Source organism: Penicillium citrinum, assembly GCF_028827155.1.
Source record: "Penicillium citrinum strain IBT 23319 chromosome Unknown utg000003l:1.0-4596430.0:1.0-4598250.0, whole genome shotgun sequence".
Lineage (NCBI taxonomy): Eukaryota > Fungi > Ascomycota > Eurotiomycetes > Eurotiales > Aspergillaceae > Penicillium > Penicillium citrinum.
Window position 1 is genome coordinate 2,370,831 of NW_026622688.1, and position 18,779 is coordinate 2,389,609.

At 47.7% G+C, this 18,779-nt stretch overlaps 5 protein-coding genes across 5 annotated transcripts; 3 read left to right on the forward strand and 2 right to left on the reverse strand.

Moving 5' to 3' along the window:
- Positions 1-180: 180 nt before the first annotated feature.
- Positions 181-2,688, forward strand: N7469_004099 (putative C6 transcription factor (Leu3); the record flags this gene model as incomplete). Its single annotated transcript, XM_056643019.1, has 4 exons — positions 181-339; positions 472-908; positions 968-1,405; positions 1,470-2,688. 4 exons carry the CDS (start codon positions 181-183, stop codon positions 2,686-2,688), a joined length of 2,253 nt encoding a protein of 750 aa, XP_056502431.1.
- An 826-nt stretch (positions 2,689-3,514) lies between these two features.
- N7469_004100 (uncharacterized protein) lies at positions 3,515-6,448 on the forward strand (the record flags this gene model as incomplete). The annotated part of the gene is made up of 11 exons (XM_056643020.1): positions 3,515-3,523; positions 3,581-3,817; positions 3,885-4,065; positions 4,138-4,315; positions 4,378-4,552; positions 4,615-4,731; positions 4,803-4,977; positions 5,046-5,090; positions 5,172-5,364; positions 5,491-5,667; positions 5,830-6,448. The coding sequence occupies 11 exons, from the start codon at positions 3,515-3,517 to the stop codon at positions 6,446-6,448; spliced, it is 2,106 nt and encodes a 701-aa protein (XP_056502432.1).
- A 620-nt stretch (positions 6,449-7,068) lies between these two features.
- On the reverse strand, positions 7,069-9,804 carry N7469_004101 (uncharacterized protein; the record flags this gene model as incomplete). Its single annotated transcript, XM_056643021.1, has 1 exon — positions 7,069-9,804. One exon carries the CDS (start codon positions 9,802-9,804, stop codon positions 7,069-7,071), a length of 2,736 nt encoding a protein of 911 aa, XP_056502433.1.
- Positions 9,805-11,941: 2,137 nt separating this feature from the next.
- N7469_004102 (serine/threonine-protein kinase) lies at positions 11,942-14,220 on the forward strand (the record flags this gene model as incomplete). The annotated part of the gene is made up of 4 exons (XM_056643022.1): positions 11,942-12,376; positions 12,515-12,562; positions 12,741-12,985; positions 13,047-14,220. 4 exons carry the CDS (start codon positions 11,942-11,944, stop codon positions 14,218-14,220), a joined length of 1,902 nt encoding a protein of 633 aa, XP_056502434.1.
- Positions 14,221-15,419: 1,199 nt separating this feature from the next.
- Positions 15,420-17,430, reverse strand: N7469_004103 (uncharacterized protein; the record flags this gene model as incomplete). The annotated part of the gene is made up of 5 exons (XM_056643023.1): positions 15,420-16,533; positions 16,590-16,807; positions 16,875-16,887; positions 16,949-17,048; positions 17,148-17,430. 5 exons carry the CDS (start codon positions 17,428-17,430, stop codon positions 15,420-15,422), a joined length of 1,728 nt encoding a protein of 575 aa, XP_056502435.1.
- Between the last annotated feature and the right edge of the window lie 1,349 nt (positions 17,431-18,779).

The following is an 18,779-nucleotide window of genomic DNA, read 5'->3' on the forward strand; positions in this document are numbered from 1 at the left end:
CTTGTGCTGCTCGAAAAATTTGATTCGGCCTGCATCAACGTCATCAGCCTGGCGTCTCTTCGTCGATCAAGTGCAATCGCAGGGTCTCAGAGCCCTACCTTTGATCCAACTGTCGGGATTGATAATGCTGCAGGCGCCATCAATCCCGTAATGGCGGGACTGAATCATGTACCAATCTCCATGGCGGCTTCCGACAGTATGCAAAATCGCAAACGCAATGTGACTATTGCGGGGATCGATAGCTCCCCGGGGAGTATTGACGATGTGGAGGATATCGATCGCGATGACAAGAGGCGACAGCCAGTGAAGCGTGCCTGTAACGAATGCCGACAGCAGAAGGTGAGTTGTTGCCCCGACCTCGCAAAGACCATGCGACGCAAGCCGACTTTGGTTGGAGTCGCGGGCAAAGCACGGTCCGATCTACAATAATTGAGAATAAAGCACGAAACTAATACCTCTATCTGATGACAGCTACGTTGCGATGTGGTTCAAGATCCGTGGGTGGATTGTTCTCGGTGTCGCCGGCTGAAGCTTGACTGCAAAATCGAGTCGAATTTTAAGCGGGTTGGGAAGCGCAGCCGCAACGCTGAGATGGAACGAGAGATTATCGAATTGAGAAAACAGATCGCATCAACCAGTACCTCAACGCCTCACGCCCAACCACCTTTACCGGCGGGCCAATTAACGCCAAAACAAGAATCCAACCAGGTCAGTCCTGCTGGCGTCTATCAAACACCTTCCGCCTTATCAACAGACCAATACATGGGCTCCCAGGAAGCTGTCGCATCTCTTCTGGATTTACGATCAGGGTTTGACGGATCTAATTATATGCGAAATGGAAATCAACAAATGAAAAGACTCGAGGATGTCATGATCGCTCCAGAGAAGGTAACGGAGCTATTTAATATGTATGCAATGGCAATTACATCAGAACTCCGCTGCCGATTTCTGACTCTGCAAATTATAGGTTTTTCATGTACAGCCACCCTTTCCTCCCATTTCTAGATCGAAAAATGACCCCCGATGAATATTATGCCGCCTCGCCATTACTGTTCTGGACGATTATCAGTGTTGGAGCTAGGCGCTACCAAGCTGATACTGGGCTTCTGAACTCCCTTGCAGGCCCTGTCACCCGCCTCGTATGGAGTACACTGGCAGACATTCCTCAAAGTTACCATGTCGTGAAAGCGCTTTGTCTCCTTTGCTCCTGGCCATTTCCAACGAGTAGCACATCCACAGACCCAACCTTCATGCTTTGTGGAATGATGATACAGGTTGCTATGCAGCTTGGCCTCCACCGACCATCACACAGTCAGGACTTCAGCAAATTCCGAGTAGAACTCATTGAAGATGAACTCAGAGATAAGGTACGCACGTGGGCTATATGTAATATTGTTGCACAAAGGTATGCTTCATCACACTCTTTCCCTTTTGTCCATTGAAACATTGCCTGAACATTCTTTTTTCAGAGTTTCCACTGGATACGGTCAACCGCCATCTACACTATATGACTGGACTTTGTCCTCAAATGATTCATCAGACCCCAACTTCAAACTGCCAGACGATATCCGGTCCAGATTAGAAATTGAGGAGTTTTGTGACAAGGTCACCAGAGCACTCTACACAAATAGACGCGATCCTGTTGGCCTTACCAGTGATAGGGAAAGGGGTACCTTACTTTCATTCCTCTCACGAGACTTCGACGAACTGGAAGACGTTTTCAAGGCGCAAAACGATTGTAAAAACAACCTATTGCTATACCCATGGACAAACTGTGCTAATTTCTATACAGGCATCACCGATCTATTCCTTCGAGCTTCAAATCTTCATCTACATCTGTCAGCATTCTTTGATAACCCCTCTACAAAAGATTATCGTGAACGTCTTCTTTCTCTTTATGTTGCTACGACATCGTTCCTTGAGGTTGCAATGAAGCTTGAAACAGAGGTTGGGCCCGTCCTATCGTATGCGCCCTACTACATCTACCAAATGATGGTAGCCGCCGGCTGCACTCTCCTTAAACTGGGAAAGAGTTTCTTTGCAGCGCATATCGATATGGAGTATACGAAGAATCTATTCAACCGGACAATCTGGGCCGTTCGAGGCGTTTCTGTATCGAGCAATGACCTGCCAGAGCGACTTGCGGAAGTTCTCGCTCAGATGTGGAGATTGAGCGGATCTCCCCAAATTACAAGCGCGTCTGATGTAGATGATTCTCTAAGGCTGAGAGTTCGTTGTCGAATGAGTATGTCTCTGCTCTATGACTCCGTGTGGAGATGGCGAGAAGATGCCCGAACCAAGGGGCGAAATATCGAAGGTTTGTGCACGATTGTCAAGCAGTCTTCTATCAAATATGGTTATGCTAACCTATGTGAAGCTTATCTTAAAAATCCGACTAATCCCGACTCCACGGCCGATTCATCCGCAACCTCGTCCGTGGGCCCTGTGCACACGTCTACATCTACGCCTGGAATTTCCGGTGGTGATCCAAGCCTTGCACCGGCGCCAATGCTCCCTGCCAACTTGGGTATTCAAGCGCCAGGAAATGGTGTTAGCGGACTTCCTAGTGGGTTTATGGAACCTAATTATGAGGTCTTCGACCCGCTCAATTGGCTCCTTGACGGTTTAGTAGACCTGCCATACTCATACTCTACTATGGGTGGAATTGAGCCACAGGGCATTGCATAGCAACTTGCTTTGTCCATCTACTTGTCTGGCGTTGTCGTTTGGTTTTTTTTTTTCTTTCATGCTTTTGCGGGAGTAATCTATGGACGTTTCTGCTTGTACTATTATACCACATGGATCCAATCGTTGATACCTCTCTGGGATTCTTTTTTTTTCCAACTCTTTTCAATTTTGTTTTCCCCCATTTATTGTTTGCTCTGAATCAATATGGACTGAAACTAACTTTAGTCTATATTTTCTTTTTCTAACGGATTTCCTACTCGGCACCAATCACGATGTACGGAACATTTGTCAATGTTTATGTTTTGTGGCCTGTTCTGATAGTAACTGCATCCAATATTAAAATCGAATCCTTGCACTTCTGCATCAATTATCCAATGTCAGCTTCGTCGTATTGCACCGTCTATTGGTGAATGTATGAGCCTGGGGTTACACGCTCTTTTTCTCTCCCTCTCTTTTTTACTAGTACAGAGGGGGTGGTTCTTTGCCCTACAACTACCTGGTTATGGCTCAACAAGGTCCCTGGCTGGCTTGCTACCTTGCAATGGTTTCGCTAACTCCGCATTCTGTTGAATATTCTTATTAAGCGCCCCTCATCGCCGTTTCTTCTCATTTGGATCCTTTCTTGTTCACTTATATACGAGGTTCATAATGGCGCTATTACAGTCTATAAGGCCTGGATGGCTTGAATCTTCCATGGGGGTCCTTACTATACTCATCAGCATTTCTATCCTTTCTGTTTGTGTGGTTCTATTTAGTCTTATTTACCATTCGATTCAGCTTGCCAACGTAAGTACTTTTGATTCGTGTCCAAATTCGAGGTCATACCATGAGCAAAGTAACTTGGGGGTGAAGAATACTGGCGGCTGATATAAACCCATGAATACTTTTACAGAGCAACATTCCCTTCGTAACATCCAAGAAGCCCTTTGCTATAGTTTCCCAACACTATTCATTCCTTGTGGATGGTCCAGGCCTAATTAAACGTGGATATGGATGGTTCGTTAACGGACTCTTCGAAGTTCCACGTACATTTCGATTTGGCCAGGTAGTTGTATGCAAGCCTGAATTGATCGAGGAATTGAAAAACGTCCGCAGCACTGTTGCCTCGCCAGAACCATGGATTGATCAGGTGAGATACTCATGGCTGTTCTCTGCCATTAACTTGAATTTGTGTCCTTGGATTAAACTGTGAGAAGCTCTTGCAAATTTCCCATGTTATGCCAGGGTACTTCCCCTCTGGAGGATGGCCTTCAATTGCGAAGACTACTCCTGGTATTATTCGGGGAACTGTGCACAAGCACTTAGATCGGTATGTGCCGGCCATGAATGAGGCCATACACAACCAGCTGCGGACCTTGTCGTTGAATGAGAGCGACGGTAAGTTCCTTGAGTCTAGGGCTCAAGATTACCAGTGTACAATTATGTATGGATAATTTATTTGCCTTCCAGGTTGCACTATAAGCTGTTTCGAGTTTGCATACTCAGTAGTCGCCCGCAGTGGGAGCTATACAATGGTAGGCGAACGTCTCGCCAATAACGAAGAGTACCTGAAGGCCGTCAAAGAGCATATTCTGGGGATGATCATGACAACTCGAGTACAATTCCTCGTCCCAGAATGCTTGAAAAAGTAAGGCAATGCCTTACTCTTCTTGACTCATTATTATAAACCGTGACAATTCGAGTGAACAGGTATATCGGGGGCTTCATCGCCCGTTTGGCTACTATCGGTACACGCTGGGATATGCATGCATCGCGCAAGATCCTCCTCAGACACTTTAATTCGCGAGTAATTGAGTACCGAAATGACATGGCATGTCATGACAATGTGGACGAGAGCTTGGTCTTCAAGCAGACGGATAAAGCCGTAAGCACCTGCTGTCATTTGACAGTCTTCTACGAATTAACCTCATTAATCTGAAGACCTAGGTTGAGATTTTCCGATGGTTATACGAAGGCTCAGTGCTTCGTCATCGATGGAGCTATTCCGAGGTCCTTGGAGAAATGCTTCTTCTACAATTCGCATTCATCTACACAACCGGCTACGTAGGTCCCCGTGGCAGTCCCAATATCTAAGATCACCACCGAATCATGAAATCTTATCTATGTACTACCAGGCCCTTTATAGTGCGTTATACGAGCTCGCTCGACAGCCCGGATACATCCACTCCTTACGAGAAGAGGTCAAATCTATGCTCGCTGAGTATGGACCAACCGTATCGGGTTGTAATCGTATGGTCCTTCTGGATAGTTTCCTGAAAGAATGTCAACGTCTACATCCCCCAGCAGCCAGTATGCTCCTCTCATTAGAATCTCTGAACAGTCGGGCCATGAATTTAAACAAGAATTTCTTTCTATAGTTTCTGCCCACCGAGTGTGTGTCAAGAAACTCGAATTTTCCAACGGTTCGTCTATTCCACCCCTCTTCTCTCTCCGTTGAATCATCTGCCTCTGCAGCTGACCATATGAGCCCTGCATGGATTCAGGTATTACGCTCAAGCCTGGAACCCACGTTGGGGTACCGAGTAGCTGGATCCAGCGGTCCACTGCATATTACGAGGACCCTGACACCTTTGATGGATACCGATTCGTAAAGCGTGCAGCGGCAGGGGAACCAAATACGAAACTGGTCGATCTAAGCCCGAGTTACCTCGTCTTTGGAATGGGTGTACATGCCTGGTACGTTTTTTTTTATTCCCGGTATAATCATGATTGCTATATGTTTCGCCCTTGGATATTTGTGAAGTATCTCCCATTTCGATATCAACCGGGTATTCTTAACTGACTCGTTCACGCTTATTTCAGTCCCGGCCGGTGGATGGCAAGTGTTTTAATGAAACTAGTCATTTCTGAATTACTGATTCGTTTCGACATTCTGCCTTGTGCTGAGAGTTCTTCGCAGGGTCCAATAATTGGATCTCTCTCGTTCGAAGAGTTCTATGTACCCAACTTCGCGCTGAAAGTTCGTCTACGACCACGGATGTGACAAGGAGCTTGATCAATACTAGCTCGATGATATAGTCTGCAGTGAATAGAGTATGCTTTGAACAATTCAAACTCAATCGACTAGACTCTGTGCCCCCTGTATTGAAAGATGTTGTATACATATTCCATGCTAAACTCGATAGTGACCCCAATGATAAGCGGTAAGTGGATCATCCAATGCGATTTAGATTTAGATGGGAGCTCCCCACATCGACATCATGCTTTCATCCAACCACTTCACTCAGCCCATTCCATAGAAATGACACTCTCACGACCATTTATAATTAAAGAGAAGCGGGCACTTCTCCCTCCCCGGACAAACAATGGGGGTACCCAGTCCAAATCCAACCGCACGTATAAACAACTCAATCCGAGCGCCGTCGCGGCTGAAACGTGCATGAAAGCACCCAACAGGCCGGCCCTCGAAGACGAGCCTGTGACGAATGATGTGGGAGAACTCGATAGTGTATCAGGCCGTCTGACGCGCATTGAGTTCAATTTCTCTGCAGCCCCGCAGCCATTTCTTGATCCTCCCACATGGGAAGCCATGTTGAAGCGGTCTCGAACGAGGAGCTCTGTGCGCGAAAACCAGACGAGGGACTCGAGGGATAGTGAGAATGTCGAAGTACCTCAAGAGACACCACATGATCAACGGATTCGACGGGAAAGGGAAGCGGAATATAGGTCTATGGCGATTCGTGGTCGGTCGAGTCTAACCGGGCGAGGGAGGAGAGGAAGAGAGGCGGGTAGAGGAGGTTTTTGGGGAGGGCGAAATTGACCCGGGGAAACTAGCATTACCCCCTATACTTTGGAGACTATATTGAATATTGCATAATTTTATATGGAAATCTACAAGGGCGCACATTTCCATAGAAGAGAACAAGGCTATATTCAATCATGGGCTAGAAATGCATGTTCAGATAACGCGGGCTTGCTTATGGTACATCTTCAGGCCAAAACATAACAGGCACGGTTGGGCATAAGCATCAGTCATCGAGTCGTGTGTAAGCGTTTGTCGTAAATAGTTCGTAGATCTCGTTATCGGAAAGATTCATCCAGGCATGCAGAAGGGAAAGGAGCAAAAAAAAAGAAAACAAGCAGATCAAAAAGACAGAATAAAACAATAAAACGAAAATAACAGGGAAATCAGATTCAAAACCAAATCATCGCAGATACAATACCGTAACATTAGTTTGGAACTACCACAGGTATCCTTTTTCTGTTTTCCTTTCTTCCTAGCAGAACCATGGGAATGATAGTATGAGGAGAAGACCGCATGTCTCATGAAATGGGCAATGGGCGTCTCAAACTTACGCTACACCAATGTAGTCCTATCATGTGAAAGATCTCCGGGCGAAATTGCAGAGAATTGGACGTCTGGGCGTGGCATGGATATCATCAACGGGTAACTCCATTGGTAGTACTGGACGCCACATAGACAGGCCCACCGATACTTTGCTTCAAATTTTCGCGGCGGGCAGCTCGTTTCCTTTCTTCGCGTCGCTGACGCAGACGCCGAATACGGGTTCTCACGTTGCGTAACGACAAAGATCGAAGACGAAGACTCAATCGACCGACCTTGGGGATAACACGGTAACCATGTTGATATAGGGGAGATCGAAGCATATTTCGATCCACCAAGCTTCCACGACTGACATTATAGTCCAGTACGCGTTTCAACTCAGGGCTGCGACGTGCCAGAGAAGGAGGTCCATCGAAGATAGTTCGCTGCTGAGGCAGACCCAGCGAGTTATTGACAACGAGAGGCTCGTCAGCGCCGTGAATGCTTTGACGAGCTGATCTTGCTTTCTCGGGAGACCCAGGGATATCATCCCAGAATCCACGTGGCCGCCAGAATGGGTGCAAGCTGCTATCCATCTCTAACCCTGCTGTCCGGTTCTTCGCTGATCGCATCGACAGTGACCGCGTAATGGTATTGAGGGAATCTGATCTTGGCCTACCACCCCACGGACGACGAACCGAGTTCCACCGACGGCCTAAACGTGCACCACTGTCATGGTCCCGGTTGGTAGTCCGGAATGGCTGCTCTGTGGGAATTGGTGGCAGAGGCTTAGAAACTGGAGGTTTCGGTGGCGGGCGTGGGTTCTTCAGCGGAGATTCAACGAAGGCGGTTTCTAACCGCGAAGATAGGCCAGCCAAAGGATCATCAGCCCTGTCAGTGGTCATTTCTGGTGTCCGCGGATAGAACTCGGGGTTGTGGAAGGCCTGGAGTACGCATGTCTCGGGTGGAGCTCGGGGCTGGTTAACCAAAAGAAGCGACCGATTGTTATGCGGGAAAAGGCTGACAGCAGTTGCCTCGTGGATCTCAATTGGCCCAGGAGACGACGATGGAATTGACCATTGTGTATATGGCAACGATGGGGGGCGCAGGGTCGCCATATCGTCAGTCGAGCTGACCATCAGCGCTGGCAGCCTAGGTGGCTCCAAAAGACTCTTGGTCTGAGGTGGACGCGACGATGGAGGGTGAGAATGATCCAGGACATTATAACGTGGCGGAGAGACAGGCTGCTGCTCTAGTCGTTTTTGCATCTCCAGATCCATTGCAATCGTGTGGCTTCGCAGGCTATCAGATGTAAGGGACGTGGCCCGTGAATTGTTACGGCTAGTTGGGGCCGAGAGCGATGAACTACGAGGTGGAACAACGGGACAACCAACAGGGCGGCCTCGGGAGCCTGCGCCTGTATCTCGAGATCGAGCAGATGCTGAATCTGACATGGTTCTCGTACGCTGCCGAGGGACATCGATCGAGTTTGGGCCCTTGGATTGTACAGGAGCACGCTGGCTGGACCGCTGAGACGTAGGCTTTGACGAAATGTGACTGTTCGGACCAGATCTAAGAGATGAACGTCTTTCTGGTACCACGACAACGGGAATGATGTCGGGCGTACCATGAGGCGCGCTTGTCGTTGTCTTCGTCGAAAAGGACATATCTGATGATATGCTCCGGCGGTCTTGTTCAGAGATACGACCTGCCTTGTGGACCAGGCGATGCTGTTGCGAATCAGGGTTGGATACTGTGAGTATTGAGGTGCGTCTAGAGTTGGTAACAGGCGAGCTCGCTGATCGAAGAGATCCCCTCTTCTCCGTGTGTCGTAACAGTCTTTGCGCTCGTTTGGGGGAGTCAATGATCACGGCTTCTACAGTGGATGCCGACGAGACGCCTGATAACCGGCGCGAGTCCGGCTCCTCATGAGCTGGCCAGCCGATATCTGCGCGGAACCGCTCCATGGAGGAGCTATTCGCCAGGTTGGAAGTGGAGGAGGGTTCATTCAGTCTTTCACGCAAGTTTTGTTCGCGCATCAAGGAAGCATTCAGATTCAACACGTCCAGCGTGTCATTCTCTAGATCTGTTTGATGGCTTTTCTGCAGGTTTTGGGACGGCGTAGATTGCAAGTTTCTGTGCTTTCCAGGAAGTGGAGTAGGTGAGTGATCAGATGGGTTCCTCCATTCTCCATCGAATGATTCGAACCCAGTTTCATAGTCCGTTTCACTCAGTGGTTTGGAAGCAGATTGCGGGGTGCCTTTATCTTTTGGGTCCGCCAGTGTCGCACGCATTACAGTCATCCCATTCGTGAGGTTCTGCCTAGATGAGGAAGGAATCCTCCGTCCGGTCTGTTGCGAAACACTTCGAGATCGAGGGGTTCGCATAGGTGTCTCCTTATCGCCATCAGATGAAATGGTCTCACAGGCCGTCTGGAAGGACTCCGCCCTTGAAGAAGAGGACAGATAGTTTCCCAACTGATTGAGGGTCGGTCGTTTCGCTGAGGTTGTGCGAGGTGGCGTCACATCGGGAGTGGGAGGTTTCGAAGGTCGGCGCGGCGTTACCATACCGGTCAACTGATTTTCAGAAATGGGCGAGTCGGTCTTTCGGGGGGTGCGATCGTAGTCGTGAGAATGATCCTCGTGAGGTTGATTCTGCATCGCACCGGGCGGCGTCAACGGGGGAAACGGCGCAACAGGACCATTTTGATCCGAAGAAGCCGGTTGGGCGAGCTCACGAGAGCGATGAGAAGCGACAAAACCTTTCGGTGGAAGGGCCTTGTGGGACCTGAAGAGCGGTCGCCCTGATGAATCCACCGAGGGGTCATCATTTGTCACTTCTAGGCCGGGCATCACGAGCGTTCGCAATAGTGGAAGAAGGTGATTAGACGGTTGCAAGTCGCAAAATACGGGAATTCTTTCGCATGGCAGTCTTTCTGAACACGAGTTTTTGTTCTTTGCCTCTTGTCTTCTTTCTGAGATTTGTTAAATGAATGGCTTGGCCGTCAACGGTCGCAAGGATCCCATCGCGGGATAATCTGAGAGTCTCTCGCAGTGTATTTGGGGAGGAGGAAACGTTAGGCCGATGGATATAATTTGCAGAATCTCAGATGATAGATAAGGACAGTAGAAATGATGGATCGCCGGATGTTTCTGCACGATGCAAGGGAGTCGATCAAAGGAGATTCGACGAGGGAAGTGAAAGGAAGCGAGTTGGTGAATGAGTGGAGTGGCTGGGGAGTGTGGGTGGTATACTCCGTAGTACGTAGTTAGTGTGTGTGTGTGTACTATGTAGATGGAGAGTTGATCTCTGCTAGTATAAACTATGGGTCTTTCTTTTCTACTCTTCCGATCTACTCTCTTTTATTCTTCTTTTCTTCTCTTGTCATTTGATTCCCCTCTTTGCCCTCTTCTAGTATTCTCCTGTTGATCGCTGCGTTGTACTTTGGCGTTATGTGGAGCCAGAGTGTTCCAGAGTCTGGAACTTCCATTCTCTACTTTGCATCTGCAACATTAGTTTGAAACCCCCTTCTCTTTCTGCCGCTCTTTCCACCACTTTCAAAGACTGGAGAATGATTGTAGCAACGTAAGGCGGTGGTATGTTTATAAGAGTGAGAGGTAGGTAAGAGCGGTCAGCATGTGGTCGCAAACTTATGACATATTACTGCATGTACGGAGTGGATAGTATTGGTACTCTCTCTACTAGCCCTATAAACTACACACTATCCTGTCTCTTTTTATTGTATAGCGTATTTCTCCTTACAGAATGTGTGACCCTTAGGAATCTCTCTGGGAATGATCAGTATACAATAGCAAGTCACATTGCGCCACACTGACATTCCAGTGCTGTAGGGAAGACGCACGTCTCAGGTTTGCATCAAAACACGAAACCATCTGTAACAGATTATGTACTACAAAGTACACACACATATTTTGGGTTCTCCAAGGCAGCTAATAAGGTCTATATAGATAGAACTCCGTATATCTTGTGGATACATTATCCAATGTAATGTACTCTATGTAGCCGAACCAAAGGAAAGATAGTTTAATACTCATAACTAATACCTAGCGTACTTCGTACCCTAAACAGCCTGCAGTGTGATACATATACTTAATATGTCCAAGTAGTCTGGCAGGCCATTCACTGCCTCCTATACGATAATTGAAATAACCCGACAGATTGAGAGATAGCTAATTAGAGTCCAGAACCCGGCTTCAATCTCCAAAGTGGATATGTATGATGCCATAGACAATTCCCCATTTTAAACAACATCCCAGTCATCGCAATCAATCGGAAATAGCAAACAGGACTACCGAAGAGAAACGAGGTGAGAAAGGCGAAGCGAAGGCGGGGGGGGAGAGTGTGTCTGGGCATGTGGCGTACTGGAATGACGATGTATTAAATAACTGCATACTATGTACTATTATATTGTCAATTCTGGGGTTGACAGAGCAAAGGGTACTAATTTATAAACTCAAAGAAAGACATACTAGTCGTAGAAAGTGTACTTTACTAGCTACTGGTTAATTGTCGACTGTCAGAAATGATTTAATATAAAATTAATCTTCGAGTGGACCGAATCGAGCGATGACATCGTCTGGCAGAATCCAACCGCGTCATCGGCGTCCCCCTCCAATTCCCCTTCTGACCTCATCCGGTTTTCCCCCCTTTCACTCTTCCATCTTCAACCAACTCCCTCTTTTTTTCTTCGACGTTTTATTCTCTCTCTCTCTCTCCATTCCCCAGATTCAAAGAGAGGGATAAGAAAAAGAGAGAAATAAAATAATACGTTGATCCCGACACATCTCTTGTTGAAAGATTGTGTGCTCGTGCTTATTCTCTGCCCCTCTATTGCCAACTTTTTTTTTTGCTTGATTGAGAAGAAGACCAATAACATAACGACTCACGACTCCTCCCCCTCTCTCCTCTCCCTCCCCTCCTTGAATCCTTGCCTCGTCATTTATCTCTCTCTTTCTCTTTCTCTCCACAATGAGCACTATACAGAACATTAAAAACTTCATTCGGCATGGGAAACAAGCTCGCTTTGTAACTCCGCATTCCGAACCCACCACCGACGTATCTGCCATCCACGCTGAACCGCACCCTCAACCTCAAGGTCAATTTTCGCCCGCACTAGAAGCATTTGAAACAGGAGAAGCTCGTGGGAATACCCAGGCCAATGCACAGGCTCCCTCGGAGTCCCAGCCCCGCCGTGATCGCTCAGTCGAAATTGAACGTATTGTCGCCGAGGAGAAGGAAACTCGTTCCAAAATGCCCAAGTACCCTGGCCTTGAGCGATGGATTCTTGTGGAGAAGATGGGCGATGGTGCTTTCAGCAATGTCTATCGCGCAAGGGATTCTACAGGACAATATGAGCAGGCAGCCATCAAGGTGGTGCGCAAATTCGAAATGAACAGCAATCAGGTAGGGTGACCCGGTGGTCTTCTTTTTTTTCTCTCATTCCTTGCCTCTTCCTCTTTCTTGGCCATCAAGTCGTTGTGTTTGATATTTACTGCGGGCTTCGGTGTGGGGAAGCAACAATCGCCAATCTCTATTCTGTAGTCCGATCCTCTTCATCCAACCGTCAAGAAGGTTCCCAAGGCTGCAGAGGTGCGCAAATCTCTTATTGCATATGCTTTGTTTCCCTTTCTCGGGGGCTAGCCAGTTATCAAAACCTGTCAACTTTGAAGCTGTCATCTTTCCCCGTTTTTCTCCCTCTCACCTGTTGAATTTTGAAGTTTTCGAGCTGCTTTGTCGATCATCCACTGACGTCTTCTCTACCCCGCAGCGAGCAAACATCCTCAAAGAAGTCCAGATCATGCGCAATTTGGATCACCCCAACATTGTGAAGCTTTTGGACTTTTCCGAGTCTCGGCAATATTATTACATTGTTCTAGAGCTCTGCCCTGGTGGCGAGCTTTTCCACCAGATCGTTAGATTGACATATTTCAGCGAGGACCTTAGCCGTCACGTGATTCTTCAAGTTGCGCAAGCAATTGAATATCTCCATGAAACATCTGGTGTTGTGCATCGGTAAGAATTAATTCCCATCATGTCTTTGTGCGATCTGTTATGGCTGACTTATATATCCAAGTGATATCAAACCCGAGAACATTCTGTTTTACCCATGTCCATTCGTTCCTAGCCGGAATCCCAAACCACAGCAACCCGGCGATGAAGACAAGGAGGACGAAGGCGAGTTTACCGCGGGCATTGGCTCTGGCGGTATCGGCAAAATTAAGATTGCCGACTTTGGTCTGTCCAAGGTGATTTGGGACAGCCAGACGATGACGCCATGTGGCACAGTCGGATATACTGCCCCCGAGATCGTGAAGGATGAACGCTACTCGAAAAGCGTGGACATGTGGGCTATGGGCTGCGTTCTTTACACTCTATTGTGTGGTTTCCCTCCGTTCTACGATGAGAGTATTCAAGTCCTCACTGAGAAGGTGGCGAGAGGTCAATATACCTTCCTCTCACCATGGTGGGACGACATTTCCAAGTCCGCCCAGGACCTTATTTCACATCTATTGACCGTCGACCCGGAGAAGCGTTACACCATTAAGGAATTCCTTGCGCACCCCTGGATCCGCCAAACAGACGAAGAAACCACCGCGGCCGCGGACGCACCACCCCTGGCTACACCCATTGGTCTGGCTCGCCAAGAGGGCTCGCACCTCAATCCCGTCGGCGCCGACCAGGCTCCCTACCAGCCAACCAGCTCCCGCGGACTGGATATTCCTTCTGCCTCAATGGATCGACGAATGGACTTCCGTTCACCCGGTGCGTTTAACCTGCGTGAAGTGTTCGACGTCGGCTATGCCGTTCACAGACAAGAAGAAGAAGGCAAACGCCGCCGCAACCAACAACAGGCAGTTCGAAGTGGAAATTCCGTTGCTGGTTTCCAATCTGCACTTGGATCTCTCAACGAAGACTATGATGATGAGCCTGACTACCGTGCTCGCCTTGGAGGAACTTCAGACCAACCGCCTCTGAAGGTTGCAAAGCCCAGTTCAGGCGGCGAGATGGCTGGCATGGAAGCCAAACTCCGCTCTACCAACCTCGGCGCCCAGAGTAGTGCTGCACAGGCCCGACAAGCTCACAGACAACCTCGCAAGCAGGGGTATGGTCAACACGACGCGAATGTCGCCGCTGCTGCTAAGAGCAGCATTGGCCAAAAGGCCCAACAACCCTTCGAGCTTACCTTGAACGGTGCGACGCTACTAGAAAAGCGCGGTCGTCGCCACCAAGGGCAACCCGTGGCTTGATCAATATCTCTTCTATGTACAACATACAAGTTTATTGTGTTCCAGCGGTCTCCCTGATTCAACCCAACTCACAACTGTATCTTTCTTTTTTTTTGTTTTCATGTTTGTCTCTCACGAGCGATGTTGCATTGACGTTTCAAGCTGTTACCTACCCCTCGTATACGCCTTTCACGTCATGACTTTTCCTATTATTTCTTTCCTTCTCTCTATCTCTCTTTCACTCTGGACTATGCGTTATTTGATCAACGGCGAAGAAGAGCATACATACTTCAAGGCTTTGACTGGGAATCGGATGGGCAAAGGTGATTGATGGGTTTGACTGGCAACGTCTTTTATTACGTGATATTTGGTTCTATCTTTCTATCACTTTCTTTTTTTGCTCGTATCCTTTTTTATCTTCATTTGTTCTAGGGATTCATTTGATCGGGGTGGCGTTTATCTATTTACATCTTCCCCACGCCTCTTCTCCTGTTCTCTAGGGTTTATCTTTCAAGAAGTTCGCCTATCTTTCATCCCATATTGCTTCTTTGCTTCATTCTTGGGAAACATTCCCCAATTGCATTTTTGATTCGACTCGAGCGGCCGATGGTTCTCGGTTTTGCCGGCTGATTTGTCTTTGGTTGCTTTCCCTTTGGATCGCTCGTAGCGTCTGCCATCGGTAGACTGTCTCCTAATTTCTTCTTTTGGCCTTACTTTATAGAACGATAAATTGTCCACATTTGGTGGATATGAGGTAAAAGCACCCTGGCTGGCATCTACTGTTACACTAGTGCAGTAGGTATCACCCTGGCATACTTTTTTTATCATACCTATGATTACTAGAATGAGAATCAGGCTCTTTCAGGAGTCCTGAATTTGGGATACCAAGGACACAAGAGTCAAATACAATGCTGATAGCATGATAGTATAGTTTCAATTCCGATATACATACAGTTCAAAGTCACGATGGTATCTCACATATATCCACGCAAGTCAGCGTTGCTCGCTCAAGTATACAAAAATGTCAATATGCAGGAATAAATAAAGCCCAGCCTCATTTCATCTAGCAGTAGCATCAGGCTCAGCTGCTGCGAGCAACGTTTTCTAATAGCCATAAATGAAGCATAGACGTAAGAGTTTTCTGAACTCAATGAACCTCTCGTCTTTGTTTTTGGGTTTGTTAAAGGTTTATTGCGATGAGAAGCAAAAGCATCAACCTCTTACAGGGCCTGTCTACCACGGGTCTCGATGGGAAGGAAGACCATGGCGACGAAGGCGGCCAGGATCAAACCACCAGAAGCGTAGATTGGCGCATCGGCACTGGCAGACGAAGCATAAATGGCGACCAAAGGGGCACACAGACCAGCGATACGGTTCAAACAACTTGAAATACCGGTACCGGTGCCGCGGTTTGGAGCAGGGAAGACCTCGGGTGTATAAGCGTAAAGAACACCGTACATGATGTTCTGGAAGAACGCTTCGAGACAAGTGCAAACAAGCTGGACATTGGCGTTTGTAGAAGCAGTGAAACAAAATAGCAACACGCCAGTGATGAGAGAAGCAATTGCCATGGTTCCCTTACGACCAATGTACTTGACCTCAACAGTGTAGCAGGCCAGAATAGAACCAGGAACTCCGACAATAGAGGAGATGGCATAGTTGCGGTAGGTAATATAGGCCGAGTTGGTCTGGCCACCGGAACTGCCCAGGTACTGGGGCAGGAAAGCGTTGAACAGGGGATATCCCATACCAATTGTGGCCCAGCAGAACCAAAGGATAACAGTAGTGATTCCCAAACGCTTGTTTGCGAAAAGTGGCCCAATACGCTCCATGGAGAATTTGGAAAAGAAACGCTTGATAATGTCAATCAATGCGAGCTTTTCCTTCTCCTGTGTTTCGGGGTATCCTCCGATCTCGTTTAGGATTTCGCTGGTCAGCCAAGTCTTGGTCTTGTTCTTATAAGCAATACCGTGAACGGAGGCAACAGCCTCATCCTGGCGGCCACGGGACAGCAAGAACTTGGGCGACTCGTAAAGGTGGAAGAAGAAGAAACGGGCGATGAACATGCAAAAGGTGATGGCACCAAGGGTCAGGCACAGATATCGCCATCCCATATTCTGCTCCTTGGTGCAGTTCTCTGCACTCTCACAGCTGTAAGTGGGAATATAGGCCCAAGCAAGGAGACTAGAAATCAGTTGGCCAATGGGCCACCAAACACTCAACATGGTCAGCATGTTTCCAGATGCCATTGGCAGGAACTCTAGGAAAAGAGCACCATCAACAGGCAGGTTTCCACCAACACCGAGACCTAGACAAGCGTACAGAGCAGAGACGCTGCGAAAAATTAGTCAGGCGTCCAAAAATCGATTTTGACATGAAACTCAACATACCCGATCCAGTTGGGTGCACCGCCCGCCGCGAGACCGAAGGCACCAGCTAGGAAGAGAGTGGTATTGAAGGCAATCCGACGGCCAAGAATGTCTGATGCGATACCCCAGCTTGAGGCGCCAATGCAAAGACCTAAGAAGAGGGCACAGGTGGAAAAACGGACATGCGATTCTGAGATACCGAATTCATAAGAGATGGGAGTCAGGGTAAGGGCAACACCCTTTATCAAGAGTTAGTTTTAAAATACTTTGGAAGGAGCAGATTTTTTCAAGGTTTATCCTTCTTACCTGTAACCAAAGGCTTAGGAAGCTGTTAGTATTTTTTTTTTTTGAAATAAGACAAAACACAGAAGAGTACTTACTTGTCAGCAAGCCAGCCAAAACCACACAGGAAGAATAACTGCCACTGGTAACGGCCCATGCCTATGTCCATGAGAGCACTATTGATGACCTTTGCTTTACCTAAACGATTGAACCGGTTAGATTATCAAAGCCAGATCACACTTTCTTCCACAGATAGGAGAAAATGGCGCCTGTTGGGTGGGTAACAATAAGACATACGGTCATATACAGAGTCATGTGCCGATGTTGCAGCATCAGATTCAACCTCTGCACGCAAAGACTCAATCGTCCGATGAGTGGGTTCATTCAAGGAACCACTAGAAGAGCCATTCTCAGATGAAGAAGCTCGTTCAAGAGACTTGTTCGCATCTGGCAACTCGGCCTTCTTCTCGTCGTCAGCTACAGCGGGCTTCTGACGTGCTGGAGCATCGGCCAGCGGAATCACGACACCAGGGAAATTCTGGCGATCCCTTTTGAAGGGATTGAATTTCTCGATTCCCATGATGACGGTTTACGGGGATAAGTCGCTTTGGAAAATGAAATGAGGGGCGTTATTCTGGCGGATATCACGACGGGCTGTAATGTTGCTATCTGCTTGGTGTTGTTCAAAGACCGGAATATTCGTTAATCATGGGTCAAGGGCAAGACTACAACAAGGTTGGCGCAATCGAGAGAAGAGATGGGTTGAAGATTCTCATCAATAGTCGTGGGCAAATTCGCACTGGGATATTATTCCGAAAGTCGATCACAAAATACACAAGCTGTAGTAGTCACTGGAATCTGCGTAGGGGTAACAGCTTGCTACTTGAAAGTCGAGTCGTGAAGTGATTTGGATAGTAGAGTCGAAAGAGAAGCAGTCTGTTTTTGTGTTTCGAGGTATAAAGAAGATCAAGGAAGAGAGGATGAATATCCGAATGGATAAACGAGAGTAAAAGCTTAAGATAGCTCTATCTCGAAATCCTGAGAGAAGATGGAGATGGGAAACTAGAGGAGAAAAGAAAGGAGAAGGAAAGGAGGGTTGAAGAGGTTATATACAATCCACGGAAACGAGTCAGAGTCGCTCCTACCCATCTTTTCTCTCTTTCTCTCTTTTTTTTACTTTTTTTTTCCATCGAGGGAAAGTACGGTAAATTACGGGTTGTCCGGTCGTTTCCAAATTGCGGCAAGGCCGGGGAAAAGTGGGTCTTTAACTCTACCAGAACGAGGAGAGCGCAAGGTAAAAAGGTCGCGAAAGTTTCGGGTGGTCTCCGACTGGGGGTTTCGTCTCTTGTATTACCAGATATGTATTATGTATTTTATTATATGGAGTAAAAGAGTTCATGCGTGACATGTTTTATATTGCTAATAAATAACCTACAAGACAAGGGGCCAACATCAAAGAGCCTACGAGGGGAAAGGGAAAAGCAAAGGTAAAATAAAAGAAGAAAAAAAAGGACCGAATTCTTTTCTCGTGCCCTGAACACGACGAGCTGCCGAAGACGGCATAGCGCAGCCACACCCTGGCGGACGATCAGAGGCGTCCATTTACGACCTCTTGAATGGCTCTTTGAATCGGGCCGCTTTAGGTGACCGGTCCGTCTTCACGGTCCGTGAAGTATCATACAGACCTTCAGGTCAGGCTTCCCTATCAACGATAGAGATCAAATGTAATGATCGATTGACTGATAGGAATGTTCAATGGCCGGGAATGAGAGTGTCTTTTGCCCCCTGCACAGCCTCAAGGATAAACGCAGAGTGAACGCCGATTGACCGCCCTTCAGGTCATCGGCAACCTCTCGATAGGATAGGCTGGAATGGTCAAGAAAGGATCCATCCCGGAGCCGACAGACTCGAACTCAGTTATCCCAAAAC